Source organism: Plectropomus leopardus, chromosome 1 (genome assembly GCF_008729295.1).
Source record: "Plectropomus leopardus isolate mb chromosome 1, YSFRI_Pleo_2.0, whole genome shotgun sequence".
Classification (NCBI taxonomy): domain Eukaryota; kingdom Metazoa; phylum Chordata; class Actinopteri; order Perciformes; family Serranidae; genus Plectropomus; species Plectropomus leopardus.
This window is the reverse complement of record NC_056463.1, coordinates 8,462,018-8,477,533: the sequence shown is the minus strand read 5'-3', so window position 1 is coordinate 8,477,533 and position 15,516 is coordinate 8,462,018. Positions and strand designations below refer to the sequence as shown.

The 15,516-nt window shown below is 37.3% G+C and overlaps 1 protein-coding gene across 1 annotated transcript in view; it reads left to right on the top strand.

The window, feature by feature from the left end:
- trip4 (thyroid hormone receptor interactor 4) overlaps positions 1-15,516 on the top strand; it is a 102,382-nt gene that overhangs the window by 37,459 nt on the left and 49,407 nt on the right. The window contains exon 12 of the mRNA XM_042486641.1: positions 2,415-2,517. Coding sequence (XP_042342575.1) covers positions 2,415-2,517 — 103 coding nt within the window. The remainder of the gene's footprint in view (positions 1-2,414; positions 2,518-15,516) is intronic.

Sequence of the window (15,516 nt, the reverse complement as noted above, 5' to 3'; positions counted from 1 at the left end):
TAAGTAGACTAATTGTTTCAACTCTAAAGCTATATCAGGCTTATTGCTAACAGTAGGGCAGTAAGATAATTTCATTGTTGGTTTTATAGTTACACCGTGAAGCTCTTTACCATTATTGGTGCCATGGAGCTTCTTTTTTTTCTCTGCGTGGCTCCCTGTGAACGAACATGAATGTGCATTAGCATGTGGTAGACGTGATGTACATTCCTGCCAATGGTTTCACACTTCACACAATGGTTTAATGTAAACAGGAACGTTGTTTGTTTACAAGAAAACTCCACATGGCACCTTTAATCTTTTCTTGCCATTTGCCGACAATAGAAAATATGGAACATTGCCAACATTATCCCATCCCAACACTACATCTCTGGACATCATCTTGTTTAACCCTTAATAAATCACACATAGTTTTGTTGGAGGACTGTTGGGGAAATGTTTTATCCTGGAGACGGCAGGCTTGACTGGGAGACATAATTTAATTGAAATCACTGTGCAGTTTGGAAGAAGGAATCAAGGGGCTCTTTTACAGACCCCATCAATGTCTAACAACTTTGAGTGTTTACATATTTTATCATTCACCGGTGTATTACACTCAAGTCGACATGGACCGTAATCTGAAATAAACATCTCTATCATCTCTCCCCAGTTTGTCAGGGACCATACAGATGGGCTGCAGACTCTGTTGATTTCCCTTAAAAGCCCCAAATTTGTCACAACCTTCAGTGCTCCTTTGAGGGAGATAGAGAGACTGTGAATAAGAGCAGGGAGAGGAAAAAGCATGCTGTCATGAAAAGAGCTGCTTCCTGGCTGGCTAGATGCAATCATGGGCACTATCTGATAGCGCCGGAGGAAATTGGATGAGCTGAGAGCCGTTGGCTGCCAGTTATGGGAAAGATGACTCCTTTGTCACTGTGTCAGTCAATTCCCTGCTCTCACCTGAGAGACCAATCAATAACACCGGGGGAGAGAGGTTTTCTCTTGTCTCCAGGCCTCAGTATACTGTGGGCTGCTGTCAATTATGTGCTGTAAAACATCCTCTCTGTCATAGGGATGAGGTTTGGCATGTTATATGGTCGACATAAATATGTCATGGCCGTGGTTAAATGTGATGCATTTCTGTGGATTTAGAAGTATGTCTTTAATAAATTATGACATGTTGTAAGTTAACAGTTCTGTGTGTAATTACCAGACGAGCACATAAATATTGCACACATGGTCGTAACAGTTTTGGGATTCTTGTCTATTTGACTGTAGAGCTGAAACTGTCAAGCAATTCATTGATTAGTTGTCAACTAGTAAATTAACTGTCAACTAAACTGGTAATCGATTAATTGATTTGAGTAATTTCTTAGTGAAGAAAAGTCCAAATTCTCCGATTCCAGCTTCTTAAATGTGACTTTTTTTTTTGTTTCTTTACTCCTCTATGACAGTAAACTGAATATCTTTGGATTGTGGACAAACAAAGACAGCTAAGGACATTATCTTAAAGGAACAGTTCACCCATAAACAAAATAAGTACATATAGTAGTCACCTCCTGCAGCTCTTTATCATAATATTTTTTCATAATAGGGTTATAGAAAAGCATATAAGGTTATAAAACATTAAAAAAGCTTTGAAATTTCCTTTGTCACATCATCCTCTTGTCTTGGGTTCATTCACAGGATCTTGGAAATCTAAACAGCTATTTACTCTAGTATTGCTAAAGGGATAGGATTTCATAAGTATTCGCTTCCTCTTACTACTTTTCAGACATGAAATACTTATGTTTGTTTAGTGAATATGTCCTATGGGCATTCTGTTGTTTTTTTCTTGCTTGTATTTTATTTTTGTTGTCTTATTTTGTTTGCCATTTTCGAAATAAACCTCTAACTAACTAACTAACTAAACAAAGCATCTCCTTCATGGGAGAGCTAGTCGATTAATCTAGAAAATAAACGACTACGAAAATAATTCATAGTTGTAGCCTTATTTGACTGTGTTTAAAACGCTTAGGCAGTATCTTATTATACATTCGTGTCTTCCTAAAATGAGTATATGCTATATGAAGTTTGTGCAGCACTGAGCCGTTGGATTTCTTGAATTTTTGTGCTGGCTGTAATAAAAAATGTTCTCATCCCTGCTGCTCACAAGTGGTTCAACTGCTCTCATTACCAACTGCATCATTAGTTGTGCAATTATAGCGCATAAAACCCAGAGAGACTCATAACTATTAGTTGCTGTCAGGGCATGTAGTATTACATCAGGCATGGAGGACATTTCACTTGATGTAGGAGTATAAACAGAGACGCTCACTGAATGATTCATGACAGTGATACCGGCGAGATTTAACATCTTCTGCGCACAATATGGCCATGCTAGATCTGTGTAAGCTGATGCTAAACTGTCCTTTTCTTCCTTTGCCATTCTCCTGCAGTTCCCTGATACCTGTGAGGAGTCTGCCTCCCCATTCGTCTTCATCTGCACCAACCCCCAGGAGCTGCTGGTGAAATTCCCCATGAAAGGGAAACACAAGATCTGTAAGTCCTATTTCTTTCATGTAAGGGGAAGTGGAGTGGATGAAATTAGCCTGAGCCGAGTCAGGAATTTTTTTCTTTCTTTTTTATCAGCTCTTTCCTCTGCATTCGTATGCACACACGCACGTATAAATGGACCTGCAAAAGAGTGATAATGCTAGGCACAGGGTCTGATTACTATATGTTTATTAATAAAACAGAATTACACACACAAAGCGTTCTCCCACATACACATGTACAGATCCTTTCTGAGAGCCATCTGTAAAGACGGGATTTTGCTGTCAGGTTGCCTGGGGGACAAGCCAGGCCTGGATGTGCAATGTTGTTGCTGTATTTTGTGATTTATAATAGGACTCAAACACATTTTCCCTCTGCTGCCATAGCTGCTGCTGCAAAATGATGTACCTGCAAGCTCTTTTGTTAATATTTCAGAACCCTCTAAAGACTTGAGAGGATTGTTTATGCAGCTGTGCCTCTTTCAGATCTTTCCAGATCGATGGAGAAGGCTTTTTGAGAGGCTCAAGGTAAAATGTAGCTGTAGCTACGCCTTACTAAAATGGATATGACGACCTTGTATCCATTTTTTGTGAAAATAAGGAACATTTAAAAAAGGTTTTAGAGGGGTAGCACAAACCTTACTAGGGAAAGATAAAATGAAGTGCTTGTCGTATAGGGTTTCAGCAGGTTTTGTGAAATGCGTTGAATTTGATTACTGATACAGAAAATTTCGAAAGCTTGTAAATACAGATAAAGTCTCTGTTTCAGAGGTCGTCAATATGTGTCTCTTTCACGCAACACAAGATTTTCAGTGAAAAATCTGGCTACCCTCAGATGCTTGTACTTTTATTTGAAGTCTTAAATTGTTTATTCATTGTGTTGTAACTGGCTTTAACATGGTCTTGAGTGAAAGGCTGAACTTGATGAAACATGCTGACACATTGTTACAAGGTTGCTGTTGTGGGCACAGACTGCTGGAGGGAAATCTGCACCTACATTATTTAAACCTACAATAGCTTGTGGTTTTATGAATCAGCAGCTTACTCTATCGGTGCATGGAGAAACATGGCTGTGTTGAACTTGCCCGTAGTAAATTGTTATACATTAGTAGGCTTCATTATTTATTTTTACAGCACCTGGCTGCAGCGCGTTTCTTCTTCAGTTCATTTGCAGCAACTGCAGATTTTCTCCAAAGGGACAAATAACTTTAACTTTACAGTTTTGTTTTCTGAAAAAAGGATCAAATGCCAAATATGCTGGTTGGTATCTATTTTTTTGACCGTGATGTAGTCTGTTATTAGCCTTACATTAGCTTTTTACTTCTGGCGATTGCGTTTACAATTCAAAAATCATAAAACTGATCTCCATTCGTTCAGATTATCTTGCTGAACAAAACATGTAGGTATCATAAACCTTTTATGTCCACACAGCATATTTTCTCCTAGACGTCAAAATCCAACAGAACAATCAATCCCATTGGCGTTTTGTCCAGGGAACCAGGGTAATGTTAACTATAAACCCTGCAGCACTCTGTACTGTAGTACCTTGATACCACAGAGCCTAATGCCAAATGTTGTCTCAGACAAAAGCGAAAAACTTATATAAAGCATAAAAAGCATAAAAAAAATTTATGCTTTTGTTTTGATGACCTCGCATTTATACCATCCGTAAAGAAACCATACAAGCAGTATCTTGTGTGATTATACCTATATGCTTAACAAGTGGCATTTTGCATGTAATTGAGATGTACAATACACTCTTCCAGCTTTGTTCCAGCTGTGGCTCTCACATGTGTAATTGAATATACTTATTCTCAGTCAAATATGCATTAGCACACCATCACACAACTACTTACTAATAGCAAAAAAAATAACAAAACAAAATCTTTACATACTGAAACAAATTGAAATGAAATAGCATTGATATACAAATATAAAAAATATATATATATATAGATATAAAAAATGGATACAGACGAAAGTTGACATTTCTGTACATACTATAGTAAGTGTTTGACAATATGTAATTCAAGAACATGAGATGTCCTGATACTATTTTTTTTCTTTTACCAATACCACTCCTATTCTTGAACTTGCTCATCAATCTATGCAGAGTACCAACTCGATGCCATTGCATTAAAAAACAAGCAAACAAGCCAAAAAAACCAAACATAACAAACAATTAACAGCTGCACACTGCTAACCTTAAATGGATTTGAAATTATTGCTTTTATTGGTTTATGGTATAGCCTATGATAAATCATTTGTAAAACAAATAAAGTTCATTGATAAATTACATGCTATCAGTTTGCAGCATGGATTTTTGGAAATATCACAGGCATTTACGATCCTTATATCGGTATCCAAAAAACTCTATCAAGAAACTGTAAAATATTTTTGGTATTGTGGTCCAGTGTCACATAAATCAAAGAAAAAATTAAAAAATGCATTTCTGAACATCACAAATATGCAAAATATGCACTAAAATATGACATTTGTATATAATACACATCATAGCAAGAGTAATTTGAGTTGTTGGACTTAACATACATGTCCCACTGCATCATGTCTTCATTCTGTGTACAGCTTTGCATGTATCGCATGCTTTTGTCATGTTGTGTGCATTGATCCCCGTTGTACACATTAGCCTGGTATTTGGATCGCTTATCCTGACCCACCAGACCTGCACAGTCCAGCCTGTCTTATCCTTCTGTCACCAGCTAGCTTTTCACTATCTCATTCTCTTGCTCTCTCGGCCCCTCTTCCACCTCAATTCCCACAGCATCTCACGGGTCACGGCATTGCCGCTCATCTTACTCAGGGGGGCTTAGCACAAGTATTTTTTGCTCCCCCAGCAGCTTACATCGACAAGATCCGCTTGTCACCGGCGTTGCCAACCATCTCATGCCTCATCAGAATGAGCAAGAAAAAGCTTCCTGCCTTCTCCTTTCCTTTCAGCAGACTCAGTGCTTTATTACATAACAGGCACAATTGTTTTTTTCATTAGTGTGTGAATCATTAATGTGTTAGTCAGTGTTTTTGGTAATGTGTAAAAATTGCATTGCATAGCTGCTAAAATTGATTCTTTCATTAAGCAAATTCTGCAATCATGTTGTGGAAAAGTGGGAGCTTTGATTACATTTTTGCTGGTAACTGACAAAATATCAGGTTGTCAAATGTTCTCCAGTTTTTTTTTCCTTTTTTTTTCTTGTTTATTATTTATATACATCCCCATTAGCTGTTACCTTGGCAACAACTACTCTCCCCGGGGGTCCATTTTAAGATATACATACAGTTCAAGTGCTTACACATCACTGCTATAATCCCCATCCTTTAAGTGTTTGTTACACTAAACACATTAAAAAGACATCCAAACAAGAAATGAGGGAAACAAATGCATTGAAAATAATAAATAAAAATAACAATAATAATAATAATAATAATTTATAAAAAACAAACAGAAATTCAACAAAGATGTATTTAGAACAAACAGCTGGTCACCTGTGCACTCAAATCAATATTACACTGATGAAAATACATGTCAGTTAATTGAAAAAAATATCAATAATCATCTCATGACTTCACAAACACAATCCATTTTTTCCCAATATTGCCAGAATTAATCGATGTGTCGATTCAGAGAAAAAGTAATTCTCTCCGTACTTGGAGCATTTGTCAGAATATCTGTCTAGTTATACTTTGTTTAAGGTTCGGTCTGTAACCATTTTCGTGTTACAGCTTTTTTGCTGATTGCTAATTATGTCTTTAATAGGTATTTGTCTGGTACTAATACATTTGCTGCAATATTTCCCAAATAGATTGTAGTGAATAAACAATATCTGTCACCAAAGATATTCTATATTACCTCCTACTTGTAAGACCGAATAGCTGCAGGCTGTTTTCCATATTTCCTTCAACATAGACCCCTTCACATCTCACCTGTCTGTACACATTATAACTTGGGATTTACAAAATATCTAATTAAATTCTGTGAACAGAATTATATCTTTCACTTTTTTCCCCTTTGCCTCTTCTTTATTTAGTGATTGATAAGTTACTGCTGCTATTGTTTTTTTATATGAATGGAAATTGTTTTAATTCTTCTGACTGAAAAGCCAAACAAATGCGCTGAGAGCTGCATGATGCTGCAGTCTAGCTGTTGTTTCTCGTCAGATCGGCAGTACTACAGCGGACACTTTACTGTACAGGCATGCTAGTAATATTGTATATGACAGCATGGAAGCTTAAGAGGACGGAAAAGTGAGCGCACCCACATTTGGATAAACATTATTGGATGCATTTGGCAATTATCAAATCAAATAATGCAATGCTTTTTCTCTCTCCAGGCAGTTTTACAGTTGGCTTTGTAGATAATATGCTCGGCAATGCTAGATGCAGGTTGATCAGTCATCACCCCATGGAAGAGTCTGTGACATTTAAAATGGCATACGGCCAAGGCTCACTCTCTGTATTAAGGGATGTGCATTATGGTTTATGGTCACATCCTGTGAACATTTGTATCTATGTGTGTGTGTGTGCTTCTGTGTAAGCTGAAGGTCAGTCTGGGTGTTGAAAGCTATTTGGCTCTCTGACATGAACCCGCATTTCCATTTTCTCTTCCTTATAGCCATCCTTCACTTACCGCATGTTTTTAATAGCCTGACATCCTCCATACAATGTGACTGTGTACACACAGCTACTGTGTACATAACCACATGGTAAAAGTGAAACACGGATCATATAACGTGCTACCTAAAACATTTTCTTCATGTAGCCTCAGCTCTAATACAAAGTAAAACTGCTCTTTACTCTATATATAATAACATCCTTTTATTTTTTTTTGAATAGTTTTAGATTTCAGTAGAAGTGCCAAATGACTGGAACTTGTCGAAAACAGCTTAATAACATTAGCTAATCTAAAAGATGCAAACACATTAAAATGATATTAAAGATAATTAGAGGGGCACTCCAAAGCCAAATCCCCTATCTTGCAATGTTAACGAAATTAAAATTAATTTGTGTATCCACTCCGTGATTCGGATCCGCTCCAAAATGTAATGGGCTTTTCCTTGGACCATGCCACACCCTTCCTGTCTGGCATCGCTAGACCAATTTGCAAATTATTTAGCAACCTCTCAGTTCATTTTTGATTTCTTAGGGGCATTGATTCTGGATAAAATGGGATGGACCTACAATCTATCAGAGCAACAAAATATGTGACGGACAAATGTAAACAAACTAAGGTGTGCAGAGTTGAGCTTTGATAGTGAGGCATCAATATGTCTGTGAACAAGTGTTGCCATTTTTGCCATCAGAATTGTAAAATAGTACATCAACAGAAGGTTCATCTGCAGCCATCTGGCTATTTTGGGAAATGCCTCAACTCCACTTGACTTTAATTTCCATTTAGGCTCACCTGGTGTATAAACCAAAAATTACTCTGTCACATATTTGCAAGTTCTTAGTCATTGTATCGAACTCACGCCATTATCAGATAAATGGTTGTAATTGGCCCAACCTGGTCCAGGCCAGCTGGAAATGTGTCTGACAGACCAGACGCATCTGCTAGAACAAATAAAACACAAGCTTGCAGATGCGTCTGGTTCTGCAGGATAACACACTTTCACCAAGTTTCATGAAAATCAGGCCTGTAGTTTTTCTTTAATTTTGCCAACAAACAGATGAACCATCTAAACCGAAAACAGCACCTTTTTGTCTGAACTTATTATAACCGTTAACAGGCCATAACAACTGATTTTCAACATTATGGAATCAGAATCAGAAATACTTAATTGATTCCAGAGCGAAAACTGTGGTTAATTACAGTCACTCTGATGCCAATCATAGAGAATTACAGAAAGTAGGAATAAGTAGCAGCAAAAAGTATATATAAATATAAAATCTTCATACAGTAAAAAAAAAAACAATAACACTAGTATGGATATATTTAAAAGTATAAATATGTAGACTGTGCTGAGTGTGTAAAATTTGTAAAAAAAAATATAAAATGATGTGCTTTGTGCTACAATGCCATTTCTAAAACTATTATGTTAAGTTAGAAATACATCATATGTGTACAATGCAACAATGTACAGTACTATATATACACCATATATACAGAAATACCTATATATGTATACAGAGAGTGAAATTTCTTGGCCCCACACTGAACTTCAGAACAGTTGGAAGCATCACAATTAGCCACCAGACATTTTTTTAATGACTGGAATCTGAAAATGATTTGGTATGCTCAAGATCTGAGCTCACACTGACACTACTGTAATAAATTCAACGCGTGATGACAAACCTTTTCAGTGTCAGGTAGGACGTTCGTTCACAACATAGCTGCTCCATCTCCTTTTGTCATCTTAAACAGAATTTGTTTAGGCTTAACTATTGATTTTTCTAAGTATTTGTCAAACTGTGAATCACTGTCCATCTTCAAAGTAAATTGTGGATGTCGGGCTGGGACTGTTACTGCTGAACAAGCCTGAGGCTGCTACTTGCTGCTCTGCAGAACAAAGCATTAGGTAACCTGAGAATTATGTTTGACCTTCCTATTATGATGCCTCAGAAGAATTAAAATCCTATTGCTTCCAAGCATGAAGGGTGGATACCCAGAGTAATGTTCCATGAGTGAATCAAATGGCTTTAAGCCTTGTTTAAAGAGTGCTCAACCAGCAAGAAAAAAAAACAAAAACGTGCAAATCTCTTTTACAAGCACTCCCATTTTCAACTGACTGAAGCACTGAATTAGTCAAAGGAGAGCAACAGTTCAAGTATTCAAAATGGGTTTCATAAGCTCAAGGCATCTTAATGCCTTTTGTTCCTTCATGGGATAATTTGCGAGGCTTTAAAGTAATGCCAGTAGCTATGGCTGAAAATGTTATCACGATTAAAAAATTCAGCTCTGTAGTATGCATTTGTTCTGTAAAGATTGATCCATTATAGAAACAAAACAGAATGTCCTTTAACAGCTTTTAAAGCAGAAAAGGTCATTCCCAGCTCTTCACTCAGTTTGCTGCTGAACGTATAACTCTTGTGATATAACATATGAATTCAGTGAGTGCTTTGTGAGTACTGGCTTATCTTTTTCCATAAAGATTAGTCACTCTGATGGCTCTCCAGCAGATACAAAAGAGCTCTCTCTTGCCGAGGTTTGATCCAACTACAGGGAAGGAAGTCATGGATATAATTGCTAAAATGAGAAATTCAGCTCAAGCTGCAGGTCATGATGAGATCTTTTTATCTCTACTAGCGTAAGTCATTGACATATATAATCTCAAAATCACTGGAGACTGGGTTCATTTTAAAGGACCTCAAGGTCGACAAAGTAGTTCTCCTGTCTTAAGCTCGAGGCGCCAACATCATTTCCTTCCATTTCTTTAAATTATCTCTTCTGTCGTACAGCAGAGCGGTACAGCCATTCTTACAGCTATAAATAGCACAGTTTTTGGAATATTCATACACTTAATTCACTTAACTATTTTATTTGCAATGTATATAATGGTGTTTTCTTATCCAAACAATTTTGCTTTTCCAGTTTCACGTTTTTGGAGTCTCTTAACACCATGTGTACTAGTAGATTGTTGAGCTTAGATGGAAATATGTACTGTTGATATGTTATACAGTATTAGATATCAGAAGTTTTTCTTACTTTTCACATCATTTAGAGTTGTAAGAAGTGGTTTTCCAAAAATAAAATAAAGGTGTGTTGTTTTTTTGCCACTTGGATGTGGCTGTTACCTAGAAAAACAAATTGCTTAAACATACACGTTGTTAGTAGTATATTGTAAAGCTCGGAGAAAACAATTGACTGGGTAATTACTGACGAATTGCACCAATTTACCACAGTCAAATGAGAAGACACTGTTTGTTTCTTTTCTATCCTATGTTATCTCTTAGGAGAAGAAAACCACAACAGAATTAAGCCTTAATTTCTCATGTCTTGTAGGTGTGCAATCCAGTCTATTTTTATCATGCGTTTCTACATGTGTGCACTTGAAATGTTCTTACCATCTTTGAATGCAAATTAGTCAGCTTAAAGTTGTTAGCTTTAGGACTTTAGCACCTCTGGTGGTTACAAGTGCAGTTCAATAGAGAAAACGCTCCTTGTGCAGTTAGTTGTACAGAAATACAACAGCCAAGAGCCACTGGTGTATGTGTTTACAGTGCAGCCAAACAAACTCATGTTGTTTTAATAAAGAAATCAGTCAATAATTGGCATTTTTTTTTCATCATGTCAACATGTGATTTTCACACAATAGCAGAGAGCCTTGTTGCAAACTACTTTGTGTTTTCTGACAGTTGAAGCCGCCTCGTAAACCACCAGCTGAATGATTTAAATGAGAAGCAGCAGCAGTAAGAAATTTTGGGTTTGGATCAGCAGTAACTTGATTCAGCTCTGATACGATGTTAACAAAAAGCAGTAAGACTTACGTCAGTGAGACAGAATTATTGCAGCAGTGCTGGATCACATGCATCCCTTGTTTCCTTAGTGCATGTGAAGACAGTTTGGAGTTATTTTGGCGGACTCTGCCACTAAAATTAAAAAACAATAGTGCACAGTGGTAATTACGAAATGTAAGTACATTGAATGGCTACTGTTGAAACCAATGACTGCCATAAATAAGGTTGGGGAAAAAAACTGAGACTCTGAGATGCATCACAATTCTCTCTTAAAAGATTGTCTTAATGCAGAAAAGTCAGTATTTGAAAATTTCAAACCAAACCCATCACCAGACATTATGATTGCCAGTAAATTTGGAAAGACTGAGCTGTATGTTTCTTGCAGCTGAACCAACTCTCTGGTGAAACATAACATACGTAAGCATGTGGTGTGTTCACACTCTAACTTACTACAGTTGTATTAAAACCCTTGAAAGTACATTTATCTGTTTTAATTGTAAATCATTATAGAAATAAAAAATCAGATGCATTGATAATCACGTCATCATCATGAGCTGGTTGGAGATTCTCACCTCTGTGCTATAAATAGTATTGTGGTGACCCACATTATAGAGACATTATAGAGACATTTACTGGAGCCTGCTGCTCCTTAAAGAAGCAGAGTTCAGAGTTGGGAGAGGGGGGTTCTGGGAAACAGAGTTTTGGCTTTGTTGTTGGCGCGGATTAGCCTTTGCCGGCAGGTTTGTGCTAGCTTGTTCCTGAGCCCCTATCATTACTGTTTGAAGTGAGAGTAAACAGACTCGACTCGACAGCCTCAGTCTCTCTGTCTCGTCTTTCCTGCACTTCCTCAGTATCAAAAAAAAAAGGGGTTTCATTTCTTAAAAATGTTAAAGACTGTACCTTAAGCTGCTTTTCTAATTCTCAAATTTGGTTTGTTTAATTGACTCATCATGCTGATAATTAGTCAATGACACACAGTCCACACAAACACATGTAATACTGTAGCAACACATAGTAAGTACAACATATTCACCAGTAGCTACTGTACACTTGTCTCACAATTTGTCTCCATGTGCTCTGTTAAAAAATGCAGGGCACTGAAACCCAATACAATACATATTAAGCACCCTTATGGGAATTGCTCAAAGCAAAAATAATCTATATTCACTTGTTCCTGTGTAACTGCCACATGCCAAGGGACTAGTGAGTATATATCACATATAAATGATTCTCTTTATTTGTTTGTTATGCATTCGACATCATATCCCTTGTACACATTGCACTCCCAGCTCTCTTTTCAATATCATTTGCATTTTCCGCGCATACGTTATCGAGCTGTTACAATATGTATGGCTTTATCCCTCAGGTTGCACCACATATGGAAATAACACAATATATTCGGAGTGAAAATATTGCAGTTGAATTTTGTTCCACTAACCATCGGTTGCACTGTTACCTTGTGATTACCTCTTTGTTTTATGTGTGAAATCGCAGCACCATGGGATTGCAAATAGAGAAAGCCAATTACCTAACAAATGTCCACCTTCTCTCCTGAGGTGGTCATGATTCTTTTTTCTCTCCTCTATTTCTCCCCTGTGCTCTTCCTCCGTCATCCACTGCTGGGAGACAGAAAGAGGTTAGAGCGACGGAAGTCCTTTTTTGATTATTTATTCATGGATTTTCCATTTAATATTCATGCCTTTTTCAGGACTATCTGGGTGCAGAGGAGAATTTTCTGCCTCGGAGGCGGACGGGGCCAAAAATCAGGTTTCAGCTCCAATGAGCCCGGCGGATGAAGGGAAGAGAGGGAGAGAGAGGGAGAGTGATAGAGAGGGAACAAGAGAGCGGGGTTTCATGTGTTCTCTAGTAAATGAGAGGCAGGCCTTGAAGGTGACAGGCTGTGTTTATTACTGATCTGTCAGCCGGTTAATGGGGAGAGGAGAAGAGAAGAGAGAGGATAGAGCTGAGCTGCTGAGCAGAGACCAGAGCACACAGACATGGGAGCAAGAGGGAGCCCCAAGCAATAAACTTTGCCATACTAGATGTGCTTGTCCTTACAGATTCACTGACAACACTCCTGCATGCTGAATCACATTCACAGGAACTAAATTAATCTGTAACAAATAGAATATCTTGCTGTATTGTTATGAAATTTGTATTTTTCAATGAACAAACATTAACCAAAACAACATACTGTAACCATTTTTATGAGTTACTGTTTTTAGTAAAGCCCTGAATAATACATTCTGCATTCACTTGGCTGCATAGATTTCATCACCTGCCCAAAATTTATGACTTTGTGGAGTGTACACAGAATAATATGTGATCACATCTTTGCATGCAAACAGGTGCAGGGGTAGTTGAAGACTGTTTTCTTGGCTTTTTCTTAAATACTTGTAGGCTACTTAGGGATGTCAGTGGTTCACCATTTAATTTTTAATGGACAAGAATATTTTTGACTGGTTATGCATGTTTGTTTATGGCTTAATTTTGCTACTCTTCTTTAGTTTACTGCACCGCACACCACCCAGATCTGGTGGGAGACAGACGGACAGCTAAGCGTATTAACGTGTGGAAACATAGTGCCTACTGCTGGTCAGTGGACGATAACTGCTATTAACGCCATTCCAACCCAATAATGTCTGTGGAAACTCCTCTGCAAGCATTAGCATCCCACAGTTACCCATAATGTCCTTTTCTTCACAGACATTTACATGAATCTTGAAAATTCTAGTTTGACAAAAATGTCTCATGTCTATTTTGGGCTAAATCTCATCCTTTGCATGTCAAATCAACAGTCCCCTTCTTTGACTTAAACTCCAGCTCTGGTAGAAAATAACGTTCATTTGGCTGCTTTTCCATTATATACAGAAAGTGCACAAAAATAGCAATTATTAGATCGGAGTTATTCTTCGTAATTCTATTTGTCAAAGGAAAATGTTAATATTACTAACAGCCTAATCTTTTTCCTTTTGTCATTATGCCTTTGCTTTCCCTGCATAACCTGCTTGCCAGCTTGCTAAATTATTAGCCTCTGTGGCCTCTAGACGCTGACAGTAGTGGCAGTGTGCTTTTATCTTGAACGTCAAGTATATAATGTACACAAGTTCCCATATGGTAACCAGGAGCTCAGAAGTCCTACTTGAGGGCAGTAAGATTACAGCAGAAAGAGCAAGTGATTAGTTATCGCTGCAGATAAGGATCCCACATCCTCATTACAGAAAAATATCCCAATTGCTTGTCCAATCTTCCTATTACAGAGGCAATTCTTAAACTCATGGCTGTGTTCAGACCTCCTAACGAATCTTAAGAAATCCCAACTATGACTGTAAATTTGATTGCTAAATTAACACTCATTCTATCATCCCAATATCTATGTTAAGAATTACAGACTGACTGTATCTGTAATCAGAATTTACCTGTAGGCTTCCAAAGTTGGACAAGCCATAATAATAATAATAATAACAGCTCTCACTTGTCACTGTTGAGCTATAGCTTATTAGAATGGACAAGACTTAGTGTAATGTCCTCAAAGTGGGAATTTGTTGAAAAGCACAGTACATAATAAACATAATGTAAATACAAATCAAAGCACAGAACAGAACAAGACAACAACAGAAGTCCATATGGATATGGAAGGAAGATTTCCTCTCAATTATTAGAATGACTTATTAATGTAGAGTAACTAATTTATTGAACTATTCATTAACATTTAAACTGTCACCATATGCATTGAGTAGCATTTCAATCATTATATTTTGGTGTTCATGTTGTTCAAGCAGGTTGAGGATTTCTGGAGCAACTCCTCATACTTCCAAGGTGCATGGAGAAGGGAGATGAATCAAAAGCATAGAAACTTCAGCAACACTTGTAATATTTAGAACAAGTTTATTAAAAGACAAAAAAAAGACCACCAAAAGGAATACATTTTAAGAAAGGTGTTCATGTTGTTCCCCATATTCATTGTCATATACAGAACACTGCAGCTGCTATTTTTGGCAGTTATTTGGCAGTTACTTTGAATTTAGGACACGGTCTATGTCATCCTAGGTTAGGATTTGTTGTAAATCTCTAAGTTTGGATGGTTCTGTAACAGCTAAATTACTATCCTAAGATCCTAAGATAGGATTAACTCCAAAATGAGTTAGGGAAACATATTTCTGTTATACCAAAAATGCTAAATGTCATCCTAAACTGAGAGAAGATAAGATTGCATATTTAAGAAGGACACTGCTATTCTCTAATGAGGTCCCAGGAGTGGAAGATTTTGTTCATGGATGTCTTAACATTTCAAGATGCAATATTGGGATATTTTCACAGGACTGCATTTACTTGACTAAGAATAATCTGGCACATGTACTGTAGCCCATAATTATCATTGTGTATTTGATGTAGATCTAGATCAAATGCAAATTTAAAACATTTAAATTGTATTTTTTTAAGTACTGTGTGGCTTTAACGGAGACACACTTTGCCTGAGAGCTTTGTCTAGTATTCGATTGCACTTGAGCCCGGAGGTTTTATCAGCTGCCCTTGGTAATGAAATGGTTTTCAGTCTCAGTAAAGGGTGAAAAGCCTGTGTAAAGAAATTGCTCTT